The sequence below is a fragment of the Macrobrachium nipponense genome, chromosome 33 (assembly GCF_015104395.2).
Source record: "Macrobrachium nipponense isolate FS-2020 chromosome 33, ASM1510439v2, whole genome shotgun sequence".
NCBI classification, from domain to species: Eukaryota; Metazoa; Arthropoda; class Malacostraca; order Decapoda; family Palaemonidae; genus Macrobrachium; species Macrobrachium nipponense.
In genome coordinates, this window is record NC_087219.1 from 42997788 (window position 1) to 43010287 (window position 12500).

General features: G+C 36.9%; 1 protein-coding gene across 1 annotated transcript in view; it reads left to right on the forward strand.

The window, feature by feature from the left end:
- Positions 1 to 12500, forward strand: part of LOC135203123 (integrin alpha-PS4-like) — a 158694-nt gene that overhangs the window by 98786 nt on the left and 47408 nt on the right. The window contains exons 17-19 of the mRNA XM_064232767.1: positions 1128 to 1221; positions 2592 to 2696; positions 2991 to 3154. Coding sequence (XP_064088837.1) covers positions 1128 to 1221; positions 2592 to 2696; positions 2991 to 3154 — 363 coding nt within the window. The remainder of the gene's footprint in view (positions 1 to 1127; positions 1222 to 2591; positions 2697 to 2990; positions 3155 to 12500) is intronic.

Here is a 12500-nt window from a genome sequence, read left to right on the forward strand (position 1 = left end):
GGGACATATGCTAAAGTCCTAATATATGCAGTAAAAATGGGGTTGAACATTACATGCAGTTGAATATTACTCATGTATGTACAGTATTTTGCCTTTTTGGAGTCATATTTCTTCCGTCGGATCGGTGTCGTAACCCTAGAACATGCGTTTTAGGCCTGGAAATATAATTTACTGGGGTGTTTTTGGAGGGCTTGGAACAGATTAGCCATTTTACATGTAAAATGTGGTCCAAGATACGAAAACTTCATGATACGAAGGCCGCCTCGGAACGGATTAATTTCGTATCTCGAGGTACTACTGTATATATAGACATTCTACTTTGAGAAACGTTTATTAGAATCTCAGGCTCACTCCATCATGTGTAAACAATATGCTTAATAATATAAAGGCAATTATCCTTTAGTTCTTTAACATGACTACCAACTCAAATTTCTAAGTGCCTACTGCTCAGCCCTATGATCTGTTATTGGAAAAGAAGTGAAAATTGAAGCAAGGTGAAGTTTAAGAAGTTGAACTACCAAGTGGAGAGATGAGACCAAAGGGGAACAGAAGAAATATAGAAGAGAAACAGCAATGCAATTGGGAAAAGGGGGTATTCTACTATAACCCTTTGGCACCATCTATGGTGTGACGTCCATGACACATTGTATACATGGTATCCCCCTAAGGGAAATAGCAACAATAATAATGTGCGTATTTCATTATAAAGTATTCTGATATTCCTAGTTGTGGTTTAATGCAATGATAAAAAATATAATCTACCTTGGGAGATTACACTTTATAACAGTATCCTATAATTTGAGACACTCCTGTTTGAATCAGACCATAAGAAGTTAGGCTGACAATGAGTGGAGATTTGTGAAAGTGATACCACAGGAAAGATATGTAAGGCAGAATTTCACACATAAGCCCTTTTCATTACATTGAATTGTAGACAATGATGATGATGTATTACAACTCCAGCTTACTGTTTATAGTGGTGGAAATTGTTTTCTACTTACCTTCTACTTTCTTATCATCAAAAAGTAATATCAAGCTTCAGATTTTGATAACATCAGATACATATTAGTTATTGTAGGAGTTATCTTTTAGTAACCTAAATTCATAAAGCCATTCTATATTCTTAGGTATTCGCGTGCTGAGCAAATCCTCTACCCGCGGCTGGATGAGAACACAATTGACACTAATGAACCTACAGCATCTTTCACTCACTATTACTCAGTAAGTTTGTGGAAATTTAGAAAAGTTAAAGGATTTTTGATAAATAACCTTAGATAAACTTTGAACCTGCATGCTGAGAAGCAAAGAACAGACTTATCCTCTACTAACAAAAATTATATAAAATTCATTATATTTTACGACAGGTAAATATAAAATACTGCACACACAGTTCTTTTAGACTTGTAAGTGTCCACTCTGTGAAATTATTGTTCATTACCCAAGAAAGTTTGTAGGCTGATGATTGAAGCAGATTTTAACTTTGCATCAAACAATGCCTTAATCTCCAACCTTAACATTTCTCTATACTATCTTTCAAATGTTCTTATCACAACAGTAGCAAAAATCCTGGTTAAAAGTATTTGCATATGCACCTTTGTCAAGCAGAATTTTATGATTAGTACAGCAAAAGTAAAACCCTCGTATTCTCGGGGGATGTGTACCAGAGGTGCCCCCTCCTCCTTAATAGCTTAAACCTGCAAATACAGTCAACCCCCATATTCGGGGATTCTCAATTCGTGGACTCTCCTATTCAAAGATATTTCTATGGACACTGTATACACATGGGAAATTTCTTTATTCGTGGTATTTCTCACTGAGGAATATTCACAAATTACTGTATTTTCATATCATTTTCATAACTAAATGCACTTTTTGTGATGAAACTTAAAATACTCAAGTACATATAAGCATTTTTGGAAGATTTTTTGTGTTTTTACTATCAAAATATGTAGGCAGTTCCACGCATTTTTTTAGGGGTTTTAAGTATTCGCGGATTTTAGCTATTTGCAGGAGGGTGTAGTATCCATCCCCCATGAATACGGGGGTCTAATGTACATAAAACCCCTCTAAAAATGCTCATTTTGATAGTTTAAACACAACAAAACTCTAAAAATGCTTATAATTGAGTATTTTAATAGTTTAATCATAAGTAGTGCATTTAGTAATGAAAATTATAAGAAAATACAATACTTAGTGAATATTTCTCAGTGAAAAATACCATGAATAAACAAATTTTCCACGAATAATGCCTATATGTATGTGTTCCATAGAGAAAACTGCGAATAGGTGAGTCCACGAATCATGAGAACCCCAATACAGGGGGTTTACTGTAGGTATTCTAATTTAGCATTAATTTTCAAAACCTCAACAAACACATTCAAGTATCTAAAAGTTCCTTTTTATGCAAAACCCACCAGAGCAGGAACTTTATCCCAATTTCCAGCAAGGCCAGGAGAGAAGGGAGACAAAAAAAAAAACAAGTGTTATAACCCAAAGAAAGCAATATATGTACCTGCCACTTTAAAGGGGAAATGCTATAATTATTACTTAATACAATAATGTTCATATGGTATTTGTTTTATTACTTTCAGCTGGTGAAATCAGGGCCAACTCCAATTGAAAGAATCGAATTTGTTATTGACATCCCAGTAAACCTTACTGGAAATGTGAACTTCATAACATTATACACCCCAGAGGTATGCAGTATACAGTAAAAAATAAAGTAGTTTCTATGCTTTTATGTATGTTCTTTGAAAATTTACAAATAACTGCCTTTTTCAAGTAGATATTTGAAGTACCTACTTTATGAAACATTACAATTTCACTATAAATACTGTGCATATTTCATAGCATCTGCAAATATTTTCAAAATGACCTTATACACTAGCAAACTAATGAGATTGGCCTTTATGCAAAACTTTCAGACACTTCAGTTACAGTAAATAATCATATGCTAACCCATGTGATTCATTTTCTATTTGCACTTCCAGACAAATTTCTTGGACCAGCCCTTCTTTTGCAATATTGAAGGTGCAACTCCAAAGGTACGACAATTTAGAAATGGTGAACGAGGCAGTGACACGGACACCCTTTTACCAACTGAAGTTTCTGTAGCTTCAAAAGTAAAGAGAAGTACCAAAACCCTGCTGTTTGAGTAAGTACAAGTTGGTAACCTCTCCTGTATTCCTTCAGCCACAGAACCAACAAATACACAAAAAAGTTATAGGTTTTGCTTGACCCCTATCTGATGCTTGTCTACCTCAAATCATAAGACTAACTTTGCAAATTATATAGCCTACTCTAAGCAAACATGCATGAGAAAAATTAATCATGGAATTCACAGAAACAAGAACAAATTAGCATTGTAATATAAATGCAGTCCTGTGAACTTACTTGAATATTTACTGTATATTCCAGCATGCTAAAATGCCTGGTTCTAGATCATTGTCACAATGCCCCTATTATCGATCAGTTATGATGAAGTATCAACCCCATACTACCAATGAGTATGCACAGTTTACCGTAGGATATAATGTTAAAGAAATGAAAAATAAGACAAAAGTAAAAAGAAAAAATAATGAAATGCTCCTAGGTTCATGCAGTTCAAACTTAAAACCCATACACATAATTTATAAATAAACATGCCCAAATAAGTTTCATTGATTTTACAGAACTGTAGTCAGCAAACCATGTAAAGGTTGGAAAGCTGTCCTGTCAAACAAACTTTGGACAATTGCACTCAACATCAGGAGACATAAATGATCTGTGTTATAGCATATATGTAAATACCTGTGACCAGGGCCTAATCTTGCCAAAGCATAGTTTAGTGTTGTACACACGATGTGCATAAATGTAATCAGTAAACAGTGAAGCTAGCATCATGTATGTTGTATATACTGAATACATATTGTACATTATGGAATTATGATTATTGACAAAAATAATAATTGATTTTGGTGATTAATGCACTTGCCAAGAAAATAGCCATAAAAAATAATTCTTGATTTCAGAAAATTAAATACACTGCTTCTACATTAACCCATGAATGTATAACAGTTGTAAGACTCCAACACTTTACACATATATTGGCATCAGATGGATCACCATATACCTTAATTAACCCGGCACACCCCTACACTATACAGCAACCTCAGTAGTATTTATCCATACTTTCTTCAGTTCCCTGACTGATTCACCAGTAAAGGGCATAGAATTTTTATGGTACACCTTATGTCTCTCTGTAATCTCATTACATTGATTTATATAAATGTGAAAGTTCAACTTCTAGGCTAAACTTCTTTCTTTGCTCAATTAATAGATAAAAATCTTAAGGAGCATGGGTGAGGTTAGGATTTGTTTCAAATTTTTCCATATGTCATGTGCCTTTAAATCATGGTAACTTCTTTGAGAAGAGGATAGTAACACTATTTATACATTGGAAACTTCCCTAATAAATAAGTAAAAGGTCAAATAGAAATTTGTTAATGCTATGGTCACTGTTTCACAATAAAATTGGTTTGTCTAGGTATTATGCAGACTTCTTGTGAAACATTAGGATCTGAGGGAGATGATATAGTAAAGTACATTTGAAAGAGTATTGTCCAGTGATCTGAAGTGTTAACCCTTAAACGCCGAAGTGGTAAATAAAAAATTCTCCCGTGTGCCGGAGGGGTTTCGGAGTGAGCGCGGAAGCGGAAAAAATATTTTTTTCAAAAAATCACAGCGCGCTTAGTTTTCAAGATTAAGAGTTCATTTTTGGCTCCTTTTTTTGTCATTGCCTGAAGTTTAGTATGCAACCATCAGAAATGAAAAAAATTATCATTATCATATATAAATAATGCGATATATGATAGCGCAAAAATGAAATTTCATATATAATTTTTTTTTCGTTGTAATGTACACTAAATTGCGATTATTTTGGTATATAACACATTGTAAAACGATAAAAGCAACACAGAGAAAATATTATCACAAAATGATGCACGAATTCGTAACGCGCGGACGTAAAAAATATTTTTAAAAATTCACCATAAATCGAAATATTGTTATACAGACTTCGAATTTGTTTCAAGATAAAGATAAATGATGGCATATTACGATACTGTAAGATTTTTAGCTTACATTTGCAGTTTTCGACCATTTCGGGCGAGTTAAAGTTGACCAAATGTCGAAATTTTTTTATAAATTTTTTTTATATGCAAATATTTCAAAAATGAGAAATGCTACAACCTTCAAATATTTTTTGTTGTAATCTGCATGTTTTTGCGCACATTTTCATATATAAAACTCTATAAAAAGCCTAATATGAAAAGGCACAAATATTAGGAGAATGTGACCTACGCTTTTCGGAGATTCGCTGCCGAGAATCGGCGCATGGAGGGAATAAAAGTTTTTTTTTCAACAATTCACCATAAATCTAAATATTGTTCTAGAGACTTCCAATTTGTTTTAAAGTGAAGATAAATGATTGAATATTACTAGACTGTAAGATTTTTATGTTACAAATGCGTTTTTCGACCATTTCGGTTGAGTCAAAGTTGACCGATCGTAGTATTTTTCCTATTTATCTTAATTTTTATGCAAATATTTCAAAAATGAGAAACGCTACAACCTTCAATATATTGTATTCTGCATGTTTTTGCAGCAACATTTTCATTCATATAAAGAAAACTCTATAGAAAGCCTAATATGAAAATGGCACAAATATTAGGAGAATGTGACCTACGCATTTCGGAGATTTTCGGCCGAGAATCGGCGCGCGGAGGGAAGAAAATTTTTTTTCAAAAATTCACCATAAATCTAAATATTGTTCTAGAGACTTCCAATTTGTTTTAAAGTGATCGATTGATTGATTGATTGTGAGTTATCTGGCGTCACAACTACCAGGGTCACCGACGCCGAATACTAAATGTGATCTTTTAACTTTTATAATATGTTATACAACATTAAAAATACCTATATCTTTATGAGAGATATATAAATTTGATTTAAAAAAATAAAATACATTTCTTATAAGAATAAAAATAATATTCCAATAAAAAGAATTGTGATTAATAACATAACAGTAAAACTATTAAAAAGAAAAAAAATAAAGTATATACTAAGACAGCACAGCTGTCAGATATATTTGAGAAGACCAGCTTCTTTGATAAAAGAGATAATGTTATTAATACATGCGCTTTCTCCCAACAGTTTTGCCATGCTATAATTACCCCCTGCTCCACTACTTTAACCTAAAAAACGATTCCTAAGTTCCACCAGACTGGGACACTCAACCAGCAAATGCCTAACGGTTAGTGGAACTAAGCAATCGTCACAGAAGGGCTCATTCTCCCCATCCATCAGATAGCCATGAGTTAAACGCGTATGGCCAATACGTAATCTACACAATACAATCTCCCACTTCCTTGGTTAGGAGGTTATATTTTCCAAGGGTGTGTCTGACTGGTAATTTCTTTCATTTTATTGGGGCCTACTCTGTCCCACTGAAGTAGCCATAAATGCAGGATGGATTTCCATATATCATAGAATGTATCACGATATGGAACAGGGCATTTTCTTGGTATCAAAGTTTGCGCAGCTGATTTGGCTAGCTTGTCTGCCTCTTCGTTACCCAATATGTTCACATGGGCAGGAACCCAACAAAAAGAAACAATGCTCCCTCTATACTGGTGCAAGAAAATCCACTGCAATATCTTCAACACCAAGGGATGATCAGTATAAAGACTTCCAGGGACTGTAGGGCACTTTTGGAGTCACAAAATATTGTGTAGCTACACACTGGGAGTGTTGTAATATGTTCCAGTGCTACTAGGATGCCATACAATTCAGCTGTAAAGTTTGAGGCAACAGAAGGAAGTGCACCTCTTCGGTTAAAAGATTCGCTAAAAAACCCCCTATATCCAATGCCAGCATTGGACTTAGAGCCAATCAGTAAATATAAAACTTGTATCTACATGCTCTGATACATGCTCTAAAAATATGGACCTCATTTCCTCATCAGATTTATCCCTCTTTGCTCCACTGAAGTACCTGCAGAATTTCACTTCAGGTAACCTCCAGACAGGAGACTGGGATACACAAAAGGGGACAATGGGAAATTTTTTAATATTTGTATCCTCTAAAATATTTTTAATTCTATAGCTAAAAGGAGTGGGATACCTTGGATGACTTTCATAAAAACCGTTAAAAATATTTCTATTTGCCACAGCAAATGCCAGAGATTTGGGGAGTCTTTGCACTCTAAACCAGTACCGAAGTAATGATGACTGGCGATAGAGTTTAAGGGGCATCTCTCCTGCATCAACTAGCATACTAGGTATTGGCGACGACCGGAAAGCTCCTGTGGCTATACGAATACCTGAATGATGCACTGAATCTAAAATTTTTAAGTTACATGAGGAAGCTGAAGAATAAACTTCACAACCATATGACAGCTTTGACAAGATTAAAGATTTATGAAGCTTCAGTAAAAGATTTCTATCAGCTCCCCAACTGGTGTGAGAAAGCACCTTCAAAATGTGTAGAGCTTCTAGGCTCTTTGCTTTTATATGTTTGATATGGGGGACCCAAGTCAATCTACTGTCAAAAACTAGGCCTAAGAAGTGTGCTTGTTTCTACACATGGGATTCTACGGCCATACAAATATAGTCTGGATCAGGATGCACTCACCTGATCCGACAGAAGTGGACAGCAGTAGTCTTGCTTACAGAGATTTTAAAACCCTGTTTCTCAGCCCAACTTACTATTTTATTTATTGTTAATTGTAGCTTTCTTTCTGCTACAGTCATCATGGTGGCAGCAAAGGATATTGACAAGTCATCCACAAACAGTGTCTTTAAAACCTCTCTTGGAATGACAGCTGCAACACTGTTTATGGCCAGAGCAAAAAGTGTTACACTGAGAACACTACCCTGGGGAACACCTTCTTCTTGGCACCTTTTCTCTGATAAAATACTGCCAACTTTAACTTTAAAATACCTACGATGTAAAAAGGATTTCACAAATAAAGGTAATTTGTCTCGTAGACCACTATTATGCATAGTCTTCAGAATCCCATGTCTCCAAGCAGTGTCATATGCCTTTTCTATATCAAAAAACACTGTCACATTGTGGTGGGTTGCTTGGAGGCAAAGGCCTCACAGATAGAGGCTTCAAGTTGCAGTAAGATGTCCAGGGTGGAGTGCATTTTTCGAAAACCACACTGAGAAGGTGTTAGAATATTGTTGTGCTCTAGATACCACATCAGTCTTACATTTACCATTTTTTCCATCAATTTACACAAACAGCAAGTTAAAGCAATGGGGCGGTAACTTGCTGCACAGAGAGGATCTTTTCCAAGCTTTAAGGAATGGTAACATGGTAGCTAATTCCCATATGGTAGGGTAGCTGCTTTCATACCCATATTCTATTGATAATACTTATTATAAAAAAGTTTGTGTTCCTTGAAATGTGTTTAAACATTTCATAAGGAATCTCATCTGGACCAGGGGCAGTGTTCTTGCTCCTAGATAAAGCAGAGTCAAATTCCCTTTCAGAAAATGCCATATTATATGATTCAGCTTTCTTTGCTGAAAAGTCAAGTACCTGCTGTTCTTCCATCATTCTGAAATTATGTCCTGGGGAACTATCTGATTTCTCAGAGACTCGAGCGAAGTGTTCTGAAAATGTATTACTAACTTCGGTGGCATCTGTGACATGATTATTATTCCCCCCATTCTTTAAGTATTGGAGGAGGATTGGGTGTAAATTTACCCTGAATTTTCTTATTTTCTTCCAAATGCTACAGACTGGTGTTCTGCTGTTAATAGAGGATACATATCCGGCCCATGCTTGTCTTCTGGCAGCTTTCATGGCTTTTCAAAATCGTGCCCTACACTGTTTGTAAATTATGACATTGTCCAAGGTGCGGTGTCTACGTCACCTGGTCAATGATGTCCTTGTAGCTCAGTGTAACAGCCTTAAGTCTTCTGACCACCACGGTACTGGCCGTCTCCTGAATAGTCCTTTTTGTTCGAGGGAATCGAGTGCAGACCTGCAGTATGTAATGTTCCATTGAGTAGATCAATGGCATCATCTACACTTGGGAAATCTTTTTGCATTCCCCTCCAACTCACTCAAATCTTTGAATTTTCTCCAATTTGCTTTCTCTAAACACCATCGTGGTGATCTCGGGATAGGTGGGCCTTCATTGGTGTCGATCACAATTGGAGAATGGTCACTGGTATGCCAGCCATCACTTGTTCTCCAACTAAAATCAACACTGCAGTTGGAGCTACACATTGAAAGGTCGATGCAGGAGACGGTGCCTGTCTGAATGTGGTAATGGGTAGGTTCTCCAGTATTAAGAAGACCTATATCTTCATTTTCTATTAATGATGCCATCATATTCCCTTTTTTGGTTTGATGTTACATCTCCCCACAATGGATGTCTTTACTGTTTTTAAAAGTCCCACCAAGTAGAAGGAAATCGCTCTGTAGTTGCTGCATCAAGTGTATTAAGTTCTCTTGGGAGACATGGCTATTGGGTGGAATGTATAGGGAACATATAGTATATTGCCTCCTTAAATTAATTCGTACAGCCACAGCTTGAAGTGGAGTATTTAGTTTTACTTTGTAGTGTGGAGCATCTCGACGGATGTAGATGAGGGATCCACCATGATTTTCCACCTCTAAATCAAATTTAGTTCTATAGTGAACATATTCCCTAGGACAAGGGGTATATTCACCTAGTATGGTCTCCTGCAAACATATCCCTACAGGAGTGCGCTCATAGATTAAAAGCTTCAACTTCCATCATACTTTGCTCGCAGTCCCTGACAGTTTCCACTGAATAATGGAAGTGAATTCATTCACGTTTTTAGACCAACATTGTGGTTCCTTTTTACAAGACTGGGAGAGTTCTTTTTCTACTAGGGGGAGGCATATTTTTGATGGAATGTTTTTTTTTGGTTTTGTTGGCTTCTTGGGAGGAGATTATCGCCTTCGTAGAGCCAACATCTTTTCCTTCAGTGTTTTTGATACTGAAGGGTTTTTTAGTTTCTTCGCTCTCCATCTCTATCGAGATGGAGAGAGCAGAGGCGCTCTCTAAAGAGACCACCTCAAGTGTCTTTGTACTGTAGCCAGCTCTGCCTCTGATGAGGCAGAAGTACCAGCGAGGACTGGCACCGGGGGACCAGCATCTGCTGGTTTGTCCTCCAAAGAGGAGTTGGCACCAACAGAAGCTTTGGCACCAGACCAGCAACCACTGGCCTTGCCTCCAAAAGAGGCAGATGGTGGAGGGTGTATCTCAACTGGCACTTCAATTTTCTTCAATTCCACACTAGGGTCTTTTTTGTTGGTTCTAGTGAACCTTGTCTTTATATTCTCATCATCAGTTGACTCAAATGATTCAGTCAGCTGTCTTTTTAATGATTCTTTATTTGATTTTCCTTTTGTGCTCTTAACTTGGGTGTTTTTATTTGTCTCTTTCCTTTGGCTTTATAATTTTGCTACTACAGTAGCAAAACTTAGACCGGGTCTTACAGTCTTCGCTTTGGCTCTCTCTCGTGCTTCCTTAAATGTTGTTCTTTCAATCACTCTAATTGCTTGTATTTCCTTTTCAAGTAAATATATATCACACTGCTGAGAACAGTGAACACATTTAGGTTCCCTGGTGCACATACCATGCTCCTCTTCTCCACAGTTGACACAGACTGCAGGATTTTCTTGCAATTTGGATCGACACGATTGTAGGGTGTGTCCAAAATGCTGGCAATGGAAACACCTTCTGGGTCTTGGGATGTACTGTTTTACCTTAAACCTATACCAGGCTGCAGAGACAACATTCTGGAAGTCGGAAAGCTTTAAACAAAAGTTAATATTAAGGTAGGCTGAGGCATTCTGTTATTATCAACCTTCTTTGACATCCTGTCAACCTTTATTACACCCTGGTCTTTTAATTCTGTTAAAAGTCTCTCCTCAGAAAAAGCCATCAATTGAGGGGCATAAATCAAGCCCTTGCTGGAGTTCAGGCTAAAGTGGGGAGTGCACTCAACCGAAATTCCTGCAAGGTCCGACAATCCCATCAACTTACTGCTCTCCTCTGGGGATATGCTTTCTACAAGGAGCATATTTCCATTTTGGGCTGTAATTTTTGGCTGTCTGCCACAACATTTCACGATTTCCCTGTGTACTTTAAAAATGTCTATATTGTCACCTTCAAGCTTCAAATTCAGGTATTTATTAAAGGAATTGGGTACAAAGACCCCAGGAGCTATTTCATAATTTTTATTTTTCTTCCTGGCATATGGTTCCAGTGTGACAATACTGGAGCCAGACGCTTTTTGTTGAGATTTCTTGGAGGTATATCTACTCTCATTGCTTTGGGTCGTCATCTGTGTCCGTCTGTCATTCGGTCCAGGGGTACTACCTTGATCATAGGGACCGACCATGATTGATTGAAGTTCGGGTTCCGTGCACAAGTCCTTTGACAAAAGCATAGGGTCGTCAGCCGAAATAGGGGGGTTGCCATATAACGTGAAAAATATAGTTCATCCAGATATTCCCCATACCCACCATGGAGTCACACTTAGAGGACGGGTCATCCCTTTAATTAGGGTCGTCCTAGGGGTAATTACCGGATATACACCCTATCTCCAGTGCTAAGGCATCATGATGTCCGTCGAGATCAGACCCGGCACTGAAAATAGGGTTTGACAATAAACTTTCCCCTCGCCCGATCACGTCAGGTACTAGAGTTCTACGGGTAGGTAGCATGCCGTCCATCCTGACCCTCCTTCAAATCCCAAAATTTAGCCTAAACCATGTCCAAAACCAAGCCAATAGTCATCATCGTAGAACCCATACCTTATAAGAGGGAGGAAGGCAGAAAGATGAAATGTTTTTAGTAGAAAGAAAAGTTCTGACTAATTTAGTTGGATCAGCAGCTGGGCCCCAAGGACCAGTGAGAAACCAACCCCACCAGGCATCATGCCCCAGCTGCTGGTCACTAAGCCCCCTACCCACGTCAAGGGGTCAGCATCTAGGGGGTGTTTTAAAGTGAAGATAAATGATTGAATATTACTAGACTAAGATTTTTGTTACAAATACGTTTTTCGACCATTTCGGTCGAGTCAAAGTTGACCGATAGTAGTTTTTTTCCTATTTATCTTAATTATTATGCAAATATTTCAAAATGAGAAATGCTACAACCTTCAAATATTTTTAGTTGTATTTTGCATGTTTTTTTTTGCCGCAAACATTTTCCATATATAAAAACTCTATAAAAACAAAAGCCTATATGAAAAGGAACAAATATTAGGAGAATGTGACCTACGCATTTCGGAGATTCGCTGCCGAGAATCGGTGCACGGAGGGAATAAAATGGTTTATTCAAAAAACTCACCTTAAATCTAAATATTGTTCTAGAGACTTCCAATTTTGTTTTAAAGTGAAGATAAATGATTGAATATTACTAGACTGTTTGTAATCTGCTTACTCAAAAATACCAAATATATATA